At 43.2% G+C, this 18487-nt stretch overlaps 1 protein-coding gene across 1 annotated transcript; it reads left to right on the forward strand.

Moving 5' to 3' along the window:
* The first annotated feature begins 1564 nt into the window (after positions 1-1564).
* Positions 1565-18172, forward strand: LOC138352152 (uncharacterized). The gene is made up of 4 exons (XM_069304414.1): positions 1565-1878; positions 14280-14407; positions 16009-16214; positions 17586-18172. Exons 1-4 carry the CDS (start codon positions 1565-1567, stop codon positions 17622-17624), a joined length of 687 nt encoding a protein of 228 aa, XP_069160515.1. The 3' UTR covers positions 17625-18172.
* Positions 18173-18487: the final 315 nt, after the last annotated feature.

Genomic DNA, 18487 nt, shown 5'->3' on the forward strand with positions numbered 1-18487 from the left:
GGGAGGTTTTCATTGGCTCCCGGTGCCACATTGCTGTCGGTGACCAATCCGGTGCCACTGACGTCACACGGTTTTGGCGGGAGATCAGGGAAGCCAGCGCCATTTTGGCTCCCTAAAGGGCCTAAACCACAGGCCAAAATATCACTATTTCACAAATTTCTCGGCTCTCCGAGAACACTTCACTCTCTCCCATATATCAAATTGTAGCCTGCAACGTAGAGAACGCTTGGGAAAAGTAGACATGACTCTTACTGCAGGCGTGGGAGAATTATAAGGGGGGGAACTCCGTCACAGTATGTACAAAATAAACCTTCAGGAGACGAGTTGCATGGTGACCGCCGGCCAGGTCGGACGTTCCTGAGGTCTCTCCGCTCCTGGCTAGTGTTTACGTTGGGTGATTGCTTGTTTGCCCTGCTGGTGGTGGTTTGCCACTGACAGGGTGACTTCGACTTAGCCATGGGGACATCTCGCCCTCCAATGAAGAGAACGTTGTCGGCTGGTCTCGCGTTTACGGTGCCGATGGACCATCCATTGGTTGGTGTCGCCCTGGTGGACGTGCTACATGTACAGCTGTCTGACCTGGTGGGCATCCAGCTGCTTCAGGGCCAACGTGCTGTGGTCAAGTTCCGCCTCCAGGCTGCCTTTCAGGCGTTTCTCGAGCGGTGTGAGGGGCGTGTTTACCCTCTCCCTGATAATGCTGGCTCCGTTAAGGTGGTAAATCTTAGTGTCACCTTGACGTCTGTGGCAGTGCATGGTGCCCCCTTCGAATTTCAGGACGACTTTTTAACCTCCTGTTTTGAACGATTTGGGACAGTGTTAAGTGTTCGTTGGAACAAGGTCGTTGCCGGGCACTGTGTTGGTATGCTTGACGGCTCCTGCACCCTGACGATGTCGCTGAAGTGTAGTGTACCGTCGTCGATGTCCGTGTTGGGTTACACGCTCCGCTGCCAGTACCGGGGTCAGCCGCGCACCTGTTATCGGTGTGGTCACGAGGGTCATCTGGCTGCGGCGTGCGACGTGGGAGCAACTGGTCGGGTGCATGTTCTTCGTGCGGAGGATTTTTCGCCCCTGTTGCATTCGGACGGTTCTGAGGATGGAGTGGGTGCTGTGCCTGAGGCGCTTGATTGCGTGTCTGCTGCTCCGCCTGTTGAGGCGCGTTCTACGGCGACACGTCAGGTGTCGCCGTAGAACGTATTGTCGCTGTATTATTACTGCTGTGGCCCCTGGGGTTGTTGAGCCGGTGTGTGTGGGTGTCGGGCCGTCGACTGCGCTGCATGTAGTGAAGGGTGTCCCGGTAGAGGTCCATGTCCCGCCCCCGCCTGTGGATGTGATACCGGCTCCTGGGGACGCGGGTTCTGCTGTTTTGGAGGGGGTGATTCGGCATGGTGAGGTGCCTGCCGTGCCTGTGTGTGTTGACGACTGTAGTTCTGCTCTTTCCATCCCTTTGCAGAAGCGTGCGCGTCGGTGCTCTGAGGCTGTTTCCCTGGACGATGTAGACAGTGTGGGTGATGTGGCCTCTGTGGACTCTTCGGATGGTGCGGGTGTGGTCTGTGTGGATATGACGATGGTGGCTGTGCCTGCGGCGGGACCTGCTGGGCGTGGTGTGGTGCGGCCTGTCTCGAAGCGTTCGCGGCGGGCTCGGAGTGTGTCTCCCCTTCGTGGTGTGCCTTGGGAGGAGGTGGGGGAGTATGATACTCTGGCGTCCCCTGCCGTGGATGATGGTGCTGTAAGGGTCTCCGAAGTTACTACTTGTGCCTCTCCTCCTGCGTCTCCTGCTGTTGGATCTCCGCTGTGGGGGGTTGTCCCTGATGATCGGGACCTCGTCGTAATGTTGCGGAAAGATGTGCGCCGCGGGGTCTCGGCTCCTGTGCCCTGTGGGTGGGTCGATGCCGTGCCTGCGTCCCCTGCGGTTCCCCCTCCTTCATTGCCCCGGTCTGGGGCAATGAAGCCCCAGCTGCTGGGGTCGTGCCCTGGTGCCCTGTGGGGGTCTGGTGTTGGGCCCTTATCGGGATGCCCGGGTGCTTCCAGTCCCGTGGTGCTCGTCCACTGTCTGGGTGTCGCAGGTGAAGGAGTTTGTGTATAGGGTGCCGAATAAGATGTCTCAGCCGAGGCCACCGCCTGGTGGCCAGGTGCCCGATGACACGTGGGTGATTTAGGAGGCGTACTGCTTGCGCTTTCCGATATACAAGTTCCCAGAAAAGTATTAGTTCACGTCTGATCAGCTGCCGCTGTGACTTTGTCGCCCCGCCCTACAGTGCGGGGAGTCTCCCTCTAACGTCCCCCCTCTGTTTTCGTCGCCACTCCTCTCTCTACGACCCGTCACATCTAACATTTTTGACTTGCTTCTCCTCCTTAACGTCAACGCATCTCCCTACATTTGTTCTGGTGCAGTCATCGGGAGGGTAAACCCTTCATGCAAACTGTACCTATTCTCAAGAAGAAGAAGAAGAACCTTCAGGAGCCATTATCGCCCTGTTAGACAGTTTTGGGGGTGAAGATGGAATTCCATTCACGTTATTTACAAGAATTCCTCTCTTATTTTGAAGATTATAGAGTTTACATGTTCACACAATGCATACAGAGCATGGACTCTTATTATTGTGGAGCCTAGGCCATGTTTTTCGTCTATCAATTATGTCGCCTGAACTTGAGAGCTGCACTACATAAATTTGAATCTTTATTTGAATATGGGGAATATAATATGAACGATAGGAAGATAATTCAATTTGCATATTCTAATTTTGCAATGCCAAACTGCAAAAAGACATTTTGCATTGACGGACAGGATAAATGTCTATCGCTGTGTGATGACTCCTCATATTACTGAGCAGTAAGTATGTGCTTCTAGACGTTTGCTATATATTGTCTTTCATATTATTACTGATTTATTATTATTATTATTCTGTGTTGCTCATATGGTATTTATTCATTGTTCCAGATTTGATGTGGCAGAGGAACTGGTCTCCCTCACAAAAAATTACTAGGATCTAGGATTGCTATGACCAACATCTTAAATATCATGCTTGTTCCCCATTACAATTTTACTGTTAAGACTAGAATGTAAACTTTTATTACCAATAAAATAATAAAAATCCTATACAATGTATATTCTTAAACCTCTGATTAGGTTAGGTGGGGATGGTTAGTCTAGCCATTTTTTAATAATAACATCAAATTCACATGCCAGTAGGACGCTAAAGGTCGCATTGGCCATCTAGTGACGTCATACATAGTTGACCAGTCAGGTGCTGTGATACCTTGACACTTATATGCTAATGGCCAGCAATACCTTATCCCTATACCTGAGGTCGCTTTTCGTGATGTCACTAAACAACAACAACAACTGGTCTGTATTTGTTTGGTATATAATAAGTTAGGTTAGGATGGTTTGATCGGGTTTATGAATAACAGAAAATATGAGCAATGCGCGAAAATATGAGCCAATGTAGCTGAATATCGCCTATGATGTTACAGAATACAGTTGAGGTATTAAGCCTGATTAAGAGTTCACACTTATGTGTGAACCTCCTGGGATCCGCATTTAGCGCATTGGCGCCTCGCACCGCATTAGGGATGATGACGTCAGAAAAGAAGGTAACTGCAGAAGGCCTTAGTTCAAAACATGAGTGGCTTGCTTTTACTGAATGAGTATTTTTGATTTGTTATATGCTTCAGTAAGGTGTGGGATGTATGTTTTGAGCGAATGTGAGACGTGTATACGGTTAGGGACAATATTGGATTACTACTGAACTTGCATTGAAATTGCCAATGCCCAGGGCTCTGTTTTTTCATATATATGACTGATGGTTTCCATTTTTATTTTTGCCCTTTGAGAAATAAACGATCCTTCAAGGAAGATTGTCAAAGCTTAAATTACATTCTCTAGAAAGACAAAGAAGAAATAGGGGTGATATGATAGATGTGTGACTGAATGGTCATAGTAAAGGGGGATATTAATAACCTATTAAACGTATCAACATGAAACAGAACAGGAATGAATTGGATAAGTTTTACATTTAGGAAAAAAGACCTGGGTAAATACTGATTCAGTTACAGGGATGAACGCTGAGATACATGGTAGTTCATGCTCTGTGTTGCTCCCCCTTTAATACATGTAATGGGTGATGGTTGGAAGTAAATATGAAATTTAAAATAGACTAGGGATGATGGTATTTTCCATTAGGTTTCAGGGTCACTGTTGTAACGCAAAACACACGACTCATAGACCGGCTTTTTAATCCCCTTGAACGTGCCTGTGCAAGAACGCTGTGCGGCTTGCTGGTGACGTCATTGACCATTAGCGATGTCTGTGCAAGGGTCACTGGGGTAACTAAAAACGGGTGCGCCAAGTTGGGGCCGTCAAATCTCACAAGGGGTAACTAAAAACGGGTGCGCCAAGTTGGGGCCGTCAAATCTCACAAGGGGTAACTAAAAACGGGTGCGCCAAGTTGGGACCGTCAAATCTCACTGGGGTAACTAAAAACGGGTGCGCCAAGTCGTGGCCATCGAAAAAAGCAAAACGGCCCCTACTTGGGGCCTTTTCTACTACTTATACCAACACCCAAAATGTTCTGAACTCTGTATTGCACACATGTGAGGAACTAAGCTAAGTCATCTCAGTAGAGAAAACAAAGATCCTGAACCGACGCCCACCCAGACGGGGTGGGGCCGTTCGCAAAATGCAGTTGGATGATGGCTCTCTGCTCGACTATGTAACCAGATACAAATACCTTGGTCTTGAGGTTCTACTGTACCACAAAGTTGTACCCAGACTGGGTCGCCAATGTAGAGAGAGGCTCCGTGCTCTCAAGGCTGTGGCAGGCTATCTTCCAAGCTATGGGGCAAATGTGAGAATTGGCAAAATGATGTATCTATCATATATTAGGTCACTGATTGATTATGCTGCACCCATGCTTGCTCTAGTGCCTGAGAGAATGCTTGGAGGGCTGGAAAAGATGCAAAACGAAGCCATGAGGATTATCCCCGGATGCCCCCGTACAACTAAATTACTAAACATGAGGAAGGAACTGAATATTTCATATGTAAGTGATCGTATTATTGAAATTAATGCTTTGATTGGTATCAAGATGCTTAGGCTAACCCACCCTAACCCCTGCACTGAAGCCCTCGAAGCCTTCTTCCTTGAAGGTCAGCATCCCTCCAAATGGATTACCAAAACTGTCATTATGCTCAGAATGTATAATATTCATCACCTCTACCAAGAGAGACAACAACACTTTCCTGCCCCATGGGAGATCACTCCTTTCCATATTACTGTCCCTCCCCCCCTTTCCCACCCAAGAAACTGATTAAAGAACAAGCCTTGCTTCGACTAGAAGCAAAGTACAATGCCTTAAGCCAAATTGATGCTTTAGTCAGAGAGCGCTCCCTTTCCCAGATTATTTACACTGATGGATCCTTGCATCAGTCCCATGGTGCAGCTGGAAGTGCAGTTGTTGTGACAGGGAGAGATGGTTCCTTCTCCCATGAGTGTGGAGCACGACTAAGTAACTGGGCCTCCACTCTTCAAATAGAATTGGTTGCCATAATCCTTGCACTCGAGCGCGTATATGAATCCAAAGTTGACACGCTAATTGTGACTCCTTGTCATCCTTGACTGCCCTCAGCTCCCCAAGGCATAACTGTGACGTGCTTATCTCTGAAGCTAGACACAGATATAATGAACTAATCAATGATGGAGTCAGGGTCTGTCTTCTGTGGATTCCTTCCCATATTGGTCTCCGAATACATGATAGAACTGATGAGTTGGCCAAGACTTTTGCTCGTAAAGAGGGAATTGATTACCAACTTGGACTGCCCATGAGCAGCCTGAGGGCAGTAATATTCCTGAACTTCGGAGAATTAAGGCAAAGTGAAATTCACACCAGTTACTCCATCTATCATCATTCTATTATGCAGGAAGTACCGCACGTCTATGGGTCATCCAATAAGGTTAGCAGACTTCTAGATGTTACTACTGCTAGGTTTAGGCTCGGCTACAAGTACCTCTGGGAGTTTGTAACATCTGTTGATGTAGATCTGACTAAATGTAAACTCTGTCAGCAGAACTATTCGCATACCGAAACGCTGCGCGTACTAGTGGCTTTACAAGAATGATATTACTATGCTATGTATCCTCACAATCCCAATGTACCTTCTTGTATATATATATATATATATATATATATATGTCGTACCTAATAGCCAGAACGCACTTCTCAGCCTACTATTCAAGGCCCGATTTGCCTAATAAGCCAAATTTTCATGAATTAATGTTTTTTCGTCTACCTAACCTACCTAACCTAACCTAACCTAGCTTTTTTTGGCTACCTAACCTAACCTTACCTATAAATATAGGTTAGGTTAGGTTAGGTAGGGTTGGTTAGGTTCGGTCATATATCTACGTTAATTTTAACTCCAATAAAAAAAAATTGACCTCATACATAGAGAAAAGGGTTGCTTTATCATTTCATAAGAAAAAAATTATAGTAAATATATTAATTCAGGAAAACTTGGCTTATTAGGCAAATCGGGCCTTGAATAGTAGGCTGAGAAGTGAGTTCTGGCTACTAGGTACGACATATATATATATATATATATATATATATATATATATATATATATATATATATATAAATAAATAAATAAATAAATAAATAAATAAATAAATAACTTAACGTCATTATATAATGGCATGTGAAAAAATCGCGGAATTCAGAGGTAACACCATCAATGGTGTACAAGAAATTTGTAAGTACTTCATTCATAATGATGTGGCGCCCGAAATCTTAGCGAAGTATCCAAAATTTGCTTACTGTAGGTAATACATGCACATGACTCTAAAGCTGCCGCCCAGTTGGGTGGGTGTGAGCACATGACTGTAAAGCTGCTGCCCATTTGGGTGGGTTTGGAGCACATGACTGTAAAGATGCCGCCCAGTTGGGTGGGTGTGGAGCACATGACTGTAAAGATGCCCCCCAGTTGGGTGGGTGTGGAGCACATGACTGTAAAGATGCCCCCCAGTTGGGTGGGTGTGGAGCACATGACTGTAAAGCTGCCGCCCAGTTGGGTGGGTGTGGAGCACATGACTGTAAAGCTGCCGCCCAGTTAGGTAGGTGTGGAGCACATGACTGTAAAGCTGCCGCCCAGTTGGGTGGGTGTGGAGCACATGACTGTAAAGCTGCCGCCCAGTTGGGTGGGTGTGGAGCACATGACTGTAAAGCTGCCGCCCAGTTGGGTGGGTGTGGAGCACATGACTGTAAAGATGCCACCAAGTTTAGTGGGTGTGGAGCAAAACTAGTAACTGTGTGATTCACCATATATGTAAAGTGCCTTGTATAGTGACTGTATTGAGCCTCTTGCTGAATCACTTGTGATACAAAAGATTATTGAAGTGTGTATTTGTGTAGGTGATTGAATATGTATGTTTATGTGTATATATATATATATATATATATATATATATATATATATATATATATATATTTTTTTTTTTTTTTTTTTTTTTTGAGATATATACAAGAGTTGTTACATTCTTGTACAGCCACTAGTATGCGTAGCGTTTCGGGCAAGTCCTTAATCCTATGTTCCCTGGAATACGATCCCCTGCCGCGAAGAATCGTTTTTTCATCCAAGTACACATTTTACTGTTGCGTTAAACAGAGGCTACAGTTAAGGAATTGCGCCCAGTAAATCCTCCCCGGTCAGGATACGAACCCATGACATAGCGCTCGCGGAACGCCAGGCGAGTGTCTTACCACTTCACCACGGAGACTGCAATTTTTTATATATATGTATATATATATATATATATATATATATATATATATATATATATATATATATATGCGAACATATATATATATATATATATATATATATATATGCGAACAAGCCTGAATGGTCCCCAGGACAATATGCAACTGAAAACTCACACCCCAGAAGTGACTCGAACCCATACTCCCAGAAGCAACGCAACTGGTATGTACAAGACGCCTTAATCCACTTGACCATCACGACCGGACATAATGAGGTGACAGCCGAGGCTATTTGAACCACCCCACCGCCGGCACTCCAATAGTAATCTTGGGCATAGCATTTTACCAAATCACCTCATTCTTTGGGGCACACGTGAGGAACACAAACACGAACAAGCCTGAATGGTCCCCAGGACAATATGCAACTGAAAACTCACACCCCAGAAGTGATTCGAACCCATACTCCCAGAAGCAACGCAACTGGTATGTACAAGACGCCTTAATCCACTTGACCATCACGACCGGACATAATGAGGTGATAGCCGAGGCTATTTGAACCACCCCACCGCCGGCACTCAGATAGTAATCTTGGGCATAGCATTTTACCAAATCACCTAATTCTTTGGGGCACACGTGAGGAACACAAATGCGAACAAGCCTGAATGGTCCCCAGGACAATATGCAACTGAAAACTCACACCCCAGAAGTGACTCGAACCCATACTCCCAGAAGCAATGCAACTGGTATGTACAAGACGCCTTAATCCACTTGACCATCACGACCGGACATAATGAGGTGATAGCCGAGGCTATTTGAACCACCCCACCGCCGGCACTCGGATAGTAATCTTGGGCATAGCATTTTACCAAATCACCTCAGTCTTTGGGGCACACGTGAGGAACACAAATGCGAACAAGCCTGAATGGTCCCCAGGACAATATGCAACTGAAAACTCACACCCCAGAAGTGACTCGAACCCATACTCCCAGAAGCAACGCAACTGGTATGAACAAGACGCCTTAATCCACTTGACCATCACGACCGGACATAATGAGGTGATAGCCGAGGCTATTTAAACCACCCCACCGCCGGCACTCGGATAGTAATCTTGGGCATAGCATTTTACCAAATCACCTCATTCTTTGGGGCACACGTGAGGAATACAAATGCGAACAAGCCTGAATGGTCCCCAGGACAATATGCAACTGAAAACTCACACCCCAGAAGTGACTCGAACCCATACTCCCAGAAGCAACGCAACTGGTATGTACAAGACGCCTTAATCCACTTGACCATCACGACCGGACATAATGAGGTGATAGCCGAGGCTATTTGAACCACCCCACCGCCGGCACTCGGATAGTAATCTTGGGCATAGCATTTTACCAAATCACCTCATTCTTTGGGGCACACGTGAGGAACACAAATGCGAACAAGCCTGAATGGTCCCCAGGACAATATGCAACTGAAAACTCACACCCCAGAAGTGACTCGAACCCATACTCCCAGAAGCAACGCAACTGGTATGTACAAGACGCCTTAATCCACTTGACCATCACGACCGGACATAATGAGGTGATAGCCGAGGCTATTTGAACCACCCCACCGCCGGCACTCGGATAGTAATCTTGGGCATAGCATTTTACCAAATCACCTCATTCTTTGGGGCACACGTGAGGAACACAAATGCGAACAAGCCTGAATGGTCCCCAGGACAATATGCAACTGAAAACTCACACCCCAGAAGTGACTCGAACCCATACTCCCAGAAGCAACGCAACTGGTATGTACAAGACGCCTTAATCCACTTGACCATCACGACCAGACATAATGAGGTGATAGCCGAGGCTATTTGAACCACCCCATCGCCGGCACTCGGATAGTAATCTTGGGCATAGCATTTTACCAAATCACCTCATTCTTTGGGGCACACGTGAGGAACACAAATGCGAACAAGCCTGAATGGTCCCCAGGACAATATGCAACTGAAAACTCACACCACAGAAGTGACTCGAACCCATACTCCCAGAAGCAACGCAACTGGTATGTACAAGACGCCTTAATCCACTTGACCATCACGACCGGACATAATGAGGTGATAGCCGAGGCTATTTGAACCACCCCACCGCCGGCACTCGGATAGTAATCTTGGGCATAGCATTTTACCAAATCACCTCATTCTTTGGGGCACACGTGAGGAACACAAATGCGAACAAGCCTGAATGGTCCCCAGGACAATATGCAACTGAAAACTCACACCCCAGAAGTGACTCGAACCCATACTCCCAGAAGCAACGCAACTGGTATGTACAAGACGCCTTAATCCACTTGACCATCACGACCGGACATAATGAGGTGATAGCCGAGGCTATTTGAACCACCCCACCGCCGGCACTCGGATAGTAATCTTGGGCATAGCATTTTACCAAATCACCTCATTCTTTGGGGCACACGTGAGGAACACAAATGCGAACAAGCCTGAATGGTCCCCAGGACAATATGCAACTGAAAACTCACACCCCAGAAGTGACTCGAACCCATACTCCCAGAAGCAACGCAACTGGTATGTACAAGACGCTTTAATCCACTTGACCATCACGACCGGACATAATGAGGTGATAGCCGAGGCTATTTGAACCACCCCACCGCCGGCACTTGGATAGTAATCTTGGGCATAGCATTTTACCAAATCACCTCATTCTTTGGGGCACACGTGAGGAACACAAATGCGAACAAGCCTGAATGGTCCCCAGGACAATATGCAACTGAAAACTCACACCCCAGAAGTGACTCGAACCCATACTCCCAGAAGCAACGCAACTGGTATGTACAAGACGCCTTAATCCACTTGACCATCACGACCGGACATAATGAGGTGATAGCCGAGGCTATTTGAACCACCCCACCGCCGGCACTCGGATAGTAATCTTGGGCATAGCATTTTACCAAATCACCTCATTCTTTGGGGCACACGTGAGGAACACAAATGCGAACAAGCCTGAATGGTCCCCAGGACAATATGCAACTGAAAACTCACACCCCAGAAGTGACTCGAACCCATACTCCCAGAAGCAACGCAACTGGTATGTACAAGACGCCTTAATCCACTTGACCATCACGACCGGACATAATGAGGTGATAGCCGAGGCTATTTGAACCACCCCACCGCCGGCACTCGGATAGTAATCTTGGGCATAGCATTTTACCAAATCACCTCATTCTTTGGGGCACACGTGAGGAACACAAATGCGAACAAGCCTGAATGGTCCCCAGGACAATATGCAACTGAAAACTCACACCCCAGAAGTGACTCGAACCCATACTCCCAGAAGCAACGCAACTGGTATGTACAAGACGCCTTAATCCACTTGACCATCACGACCAGACATAATGAGGTGATAGCCGAGGCTATTTGAACCACCCCATCGCCGGCACTCGGATAGTAATCTTGGGCATAGCATTTTACCAAATCACCTCATTCTTTGGGGCACACGTGAGGAACACAAATGCGAACAAGCCTGAATGGTCCCCAGGACAATATGCAACTGAAAACTCACACCACAGAAGTGACTCGAACCCATACTCCCAGAAGCAACGCAACTGGTATGTACAAGACGCCTTAATCCACTTGACCATCACGACCGGACATAATGAGGTGATAGCCGAGGCTATTTGAACCACCCCACCGCCGGCACTCGGATAGTAATCTTGGGCATAGCATTTTACCAAATCACCTCATTCTTTGGGGCACACGTGAGGAACACAAATGCGAACAAGCCTGAATGGTCCCCAGGACAATATGCAACTGAAAACTCACACCCCAGAAGTGACTCGAACCCATACTCCCAGAAGCAACGCAACTGGTATGTACAAGACGCCTTAATCCACTTGACCATCACGACCGGACATAATGAGGTGATAGCCGAGGCTATTTGAACCACCCCACCGCCGGCACTCGGATAGTAATCTTGGGCATAGCATTTTACCAAATCACCTCATTCTTTGGGGCACACGTGAGGAACACAAATGCGAACAAGCCTGAATGGTCCCCAGGACAATATGCAACTGAAAACTCACACCCCAGAAGTGACTCGAACCCATACTCCCAGAAGCAACGCAACTGGTATGTACAAGACGCTTTAATCCACTTGACCATCACGACCGGACATAATGAGGTGATAGCCGAGGCTATTTGAACCACCCCACCGCCGGCACTTGGATAGTAATCTTGGGCATAGCATTTTACCAAATCACCTCATTCTTTGGGGCACACGTGAGGAACACAAATGCGAACAAGCCTGAATGGTCCCCAGGACAATATGCAACTGAAAACTCACACCCCAGAAGTGACTCGAACCCATACTCCCAGAAGCAACGCAACTGGTATGTACAAGACGCCTTAATCCACTTGACCATCACGACCGGACATAATGAGGTGATAGCCGAGGCTATTTGAACCACCCCACCGCCGGCACTCGGATAGTAATCTTGGGCATAGCATTTTCAACCCGTTCTCACACAAGACAGTACATATATGACTAGTGCTTAAAGTCAATATGTGGAATGTGATTTAGTACATATGTGATATATTCCCAGTTAACTTTTTTACCAAGGCTCAAACTCTTCCTCACGTACCAATTTACGTCTCACAGTACTCGTCCATCAACGTAGATAGCTGAATAGTCGTGATTGGTTCAATTATAACGAAAATTGTAGTTTTCAGGTCCCACATGGGTTGTGAAATTCACCTACTATTGTCCATGCTCTTATAATATTACAGATCAGCTACATCCTATTGAAGGCTCGTAGTTTTGTTTTGAGAAATATTAGTTGTTCTTAGTAAATTATAATAAGCACAATAAATTATTACATAGAATAAGTGCTTCACCAATCAATATTATATACCATAGTTTGTGCTTTAGAAATCTTTAAAGAATGTTTTGTAGGAACGCTAACAGAAAACGATGTTATGTTGGAATGTATATAGGGTAAACTACTGCAAACAGGATGGTATGGTGTGGATTATTGGAAACTATAGGATTAGTATAGGGTCCACTACCACCTGTTAGGTGGGTAAGGGGTCCAATAACACCCGCAGGATGAGTATGGGGGTCACATCCACCCACAGGAATGGTATGGGGATCACTTCCACCCACAGGAAGGGTATGGGATCCAATACCATCCACTGGATGTGTATTGCGTCCACTACCACCGACAGGATGGGTATGGGCTCACAACCACCCACAGGATAGGTATGGGGTCCAATACCACCCACAGGATGAGTATGGGGTCCACTATAACCCACAGGATGGGTATGGGGCTCCAACCACCCACAGAATAAGTATGGGGTACAATAACACCCACTGGATATGTATGGCATCCATTGCCCCCACAGGATGACTATAGGGTACAGTATCGCCCACAGGATTAGTATATAGGGTTCACTGCCGCCCACAGAGTCGGTATGGGGTCCACCGCCACCCACAGGGTCGGTATGGGGTCCACTACCGCCCACAGGGTCGCTATGAAGTCAACTACCGTCCACAGGGTCGGTAGGGGTCCACTACCGCCCACAGGGTCGGCAGGGGGTCCACTGCCACCCACTGGGTCGGTAGGGGGTCCACTGCCGCCCACAGGATCGATAGGGGGTCCACTGCCGCCCACAGGGTCGATATGGGGGGGGGTCCACTACCGCCCACAGGATCGATAGGGGGTCCACTGCCGCCCACAGGGTCGGTAGGGGGTCCACTGCCGCCCACACGTTCGGTAGGGGTCCACTGCCGCCCACAGGGTCGGTAGGGGGTCCACTGCCGCCCACAGGATCGATAGGGGGTCCACTGCCGCCCACAGGGTCGATAGGGGGTCCCTTACCGCCCACAGGGTCTCTATGAAGTCAACTACCGCCCATAGTGTTTGTATAGTGTCCACTATCGCCCATAGTGTTATTATGGGGTCCACTACCCCTCATAGGGTCGGTATGGGGGTCCATTACTACCCACAGGGTGTGTCTGGGGTCTATTTTGGCAATACTGCTTTTCCAATCTCATTTGTTGTTCAATGTAAAATATTTGTTGCTCGACTTGCAACAATTTATATATATATATATATATATATATATATATATATATATATATATATATATATATATATATATATATATATATATATATAGTATAGTGCCTTTGCAATAATGTACCAATGTGTGTATTTTCATAACTCGTTTTAAATTGTTGAAAAATAAATAACTACATTGTGAATGCAAGTCAATGTTTACATGCTAAATCAGAGTTGCCAGATTCCGCTTAAAATAGCAAATTGTGCTTATTTTCAAAGCTTGAGAATTTAGCTTTAAAGTAGTTAAAAAACTACGAATTTCGCAATTTGCTATGTACTTTAGTGTACTATTTTAAAATAAGATTGGTTTTTAAGCTGCAAGTCATATGAATCTCAAAAAAAGTATATTATTAACAATCTTATCTCCATAGTTCACTAGTTTCTGTAAATCAGATCTGGTAACTGTAGGCCAAGTACTGGAAGACTCAAGACACAATGTGTTGAAGCTATTCTCTTTGAAGAAGTCATCTCGACAGGATCTTCCAGCTCCAGCTATAAAACTTCACCAAACATGGATCTACCTAGTACATCAAATGGTAAGGAATTACTAAACTGTACAAAGTTTTATGCTAGAACATTTGTTACAGAATTGTCCCTGTCAGGGACAATTCAGTCCCTATTCTATGTGTACTCCATCACATAGTGACGGAGTATGTGGGAATAATTTTGTTGACACTGTCCATTTTGTCAATTCTACAACAGCAGATAATATGAATTCCCAGAGATATTTGTAACTTGAGATACTTGGTTTGGTTTGGTTAAGTTAGGTTAGGTTAGCCTAACCCAGTAAATCCTCCCCGGCTATTTATAGGTTAGGTTAGGTTAGGTAGCCGAAAAAGTTAGGTTAGGTTAGCTTAGGTAGGTTAGGTAGTCGAAAAACAATTAATTCATAAAAACTTGGCTTATTAGGCAAATCGGGCCTTGCATAGTAGGCTGAGAAGTGCGTTCGGGCTACTAGGTACGACATATATATATATATATATATATATATATATATATATATATATATATATATATATATATATATATATATATATATATATATATATATATATGAGGGGTACCACCTCTGGTGCAAGTGTAGGGACCCATAGCCTCGGAGAAGAAAATAAAGAGTACTCAGAGAAGACCTTGTGGATCCTCACTGAACACTTTCATATTTTCTTCTCCTACCACCCTTATTCTTTTGGTATGTGTGTATATTTATCTAACTTTATTTGAAAACGTCATTACACAAAAAAAGTTACAATATTGATTATATATATATATATATATATATATATATATATATATATATATATATATATATATATATATATATATATGTCGTACCTAGTAGCCAGAACGCACTTCTCAGCCTACTATGCAAGGCCCGATTTGCCTAATGAGCCAAGTTTTCCTGAATTAATATATTTTCTCTAATTTTTTTCTTATGAAATGATAAAGCTACCCACTTCATTATGTATGAGGTCATTTTTTTTTTATTGGAGTTAAAATTAACGTAGATATATGACAGAACCTAACCAACCCTACCTAACCTAACCTAGCCTATCTTTATAGGTTAGGTTAGGTTAGGTAGCCGAAAAAGTTAGGTTAGGTTAGGTTAGGTAGGTTAGGTCGTCGAAAAACAATTAGTTCATGAAAACTTGGCGTATTAGGCAAATCGGGCCTTGCATAGTAGGCTGAGAAGTGCGTTCTGGCTATTAGGTACGACATATATATATATATATATATATATATATATATATATATATATATATATATATATATATATATATATATATATATATATATATATATATATATATATATATATATATATATATAATTTTTTTTTCTTCCAATAATATAGTATTCGCTTGAAATTAACAGCCTGGTCAATCAGGCTGTTGCATTCAACTCCTCTCAGTTTTGTTATACGAGTTACAGCATGGTTAATCACATCCAAAATTAAAGTTATTTCCAGATGCAGTCCTAAAATTTTTAACATTGCTCTCACTAGTGTTAATGTAGATTATTTCATAATTTAAATAATATATTTAATTACTGTAGTACATTTTAACAACAATTTAACTTATAATTTTTGCAGCATAGGTCATTTGAATATAAGTATTTTATTAGAAACTATTTCCTTCAGGTCTTCAGGGAAAATTCTTGAGGAGATGCACAAACTGCAAACAATGTGTGCATGTCCGAAGCAATGTTTGCAAGTTCTGCCAGTGTGACTTCCGAAACAGTAGAGAATTAATGAAGAAAGAAGAGGAAGCCCGTTTTCTACTTAAAGGCAAGAAGGCTTTAGAACGAAATACAGCAAGCCGGGTTCTACGAAGGATTGAAAATCAGGTATTGAAGTTTGTCTACATCTGTTGTATTCATTTGTATTCTTCTTATGCTGAACTTGCTTGATAAGGTATAGAATCAACATGAATAATGCTGTACAGTACTTACATACTATTTGTTTATTTATTTATATACAAGATAGCACACTGGGATTATGAGAGTACATAGAATTGATGTTTTTACATTCTTGTAAAGCCACTAGCACACATAGTGTTTTGGGCAGGTCCTTAATCTAACAGATAATTTTAAATAGGCAATTTAAAGCTTAAATGGAAAAAATTGGCTGGTACATTGTAAGAAAGTATCACAAAGATTACTATGTACATTAAAGTAAAATTTGAGGGTTATCAACATATAAATTGTAGCATAATTTGAGGAATATTTCAAGGTATAATATAGTAAGATATGCATTCAATATAACAATCATGATATAAGGTGATAGCAATGATTACAATGGAAAAGTTGTATGGTTTAGGCACATATATTCTGGCATTGGATTTCATAAGATACAGTGCGAGTTTAATACACTAGTTAGGAAACTATCAAGAAAAATTTTTCAAAAAAATGCGTTCTGGCTATTAGGTACGACATATATATATATATATATATATATATATATATATATATATATATGTATATATATATATATATATATATATATATATATATATATGTATATATATATATATATATATATATATATATATATATATATATATATATATATATATATATATATATATATATATATATATAATTTCAATTCAATCATCTCTGTCGTTGATGTATATGGCAAAAAGTGTGTGGCCCAATACAGCACTATGTCTTAACGTAATGGGTCCAAGGGCCCATAAGGTCTCGACAGCATTAAGGGCCCTTTAGCAAACCAGTGTGCTGGTGCCCCTATGACACCCATGACGTCTTTGTATCATTTCAAGTTTGTACATGTACTTCTTAAGATATGGGCACCATACAACTGCTGCATATTCTAGCTTTTGTCTAAAAAAATCATGAACAATTTATTTATTATTTATCCATGAATGCCAGAACTAAACCCTGTGGTACTCCACTCGTGACATTTCTCCAGTCCAATACATTGCCTCTGATTACTGCCCTCATTTTTCTATCAGTTTGAAATTTTTTAATCCATGTTAGAAGCTTACCTGTCACCCCTCCAATATGTTCCAGTTTCCAGAACAAACTCTTATGTGGAATTCTATTGAATGCCTCTTTTAGGTCCAGATAGATGCAGTCAACCCAACCATATCTTTCCTGTAAAATTTCTGCGGCTCGATCGTAGTAACTGATTAAATTTGTTACACAGGATCTTCCATTTCAAAATTTTTTATTTTTTATTTTTATTTTTTATTCCAGCACGCACAAGGAAGCTTGATGCAGATAAACTTACATTAGGATCAGAAGGTGATAGCGATAATGCCCTGGAAAAAAATCCTGACGAGCTACAAGTGCAGCAGGTGCATAAAGTCCAAAAAGTACCGCAGGTGCAAGAAATTCAACAATTACAAAAAGTTCCGCAGGTGGAACATTTACAAAAAGTTCCGCCGGTGCAACAAGGGCTACCATTAGCAATCCTTCAGAAACAGCAAGAAGTACAAGTAGTAAAATTTGAACCACAGGGAACTACACCAGGAAAACAGTGTAGTAACAACGGAATGGGAATTTTAAAATACCTGAGGAAACAGGTAAAAAAGGACAAACAATAGAAATGGTTCCTTACACATTATTTGGTAGTTTATAGGTATTTTACTTATAATACTTTATATTATGTCTACAGTTTATAATTTAGTTTACAGTTAATTTACTTTTCAACTTCCATATCTTACATGAAGGATTTTTACTGTTTTTCATTTTTAAAACCTTATTAGTATCATTTATAGTTTAGTGTCAATTCACTTATAATACAATATATGGAATAATTTACTAAATTCATTTAACTATAATAAATTTAAATAAACATTTTTACCCCAGGATGAGTTTCAGTCACCCTACCCAAAAAATTAATGTTTCTTTATTACTAATCTTGTGAGAGGTAGCTTATTGTGCAGGTTGGTGTTGTGTACTGTGGGAGGTTGGTGTTGTGTACTGTGGGAGGTTGGTGCTGGGGTTACCTGTGGGATGTGTACTGTGGGAGGTTGGTGTTGTGTACTGTGGGAGGTTGGTGCTGGGGTTACCTGTGGGAGGTGTACTGTGGGAGGTTGGTGTTGTGTACTGTAGGAGGTTGGTGTTAGGGTATTCACCTAGTATATCTTGTTTCT

Source organism: Procambarus clarkii, chromosome 52 (assembly GCF_040958095.1).
Source record: "Procambarus clarkii isolate CNS0578487 chromosome 52, FALCON_Pclarkii_2.0, whole genome shotgun sequence".
NCBI lineage: Eukaryota > Metazoa > Arthropoda > Malacostraca > Decapoda > Cambaridae > Procambarus > Procambarus clarkii.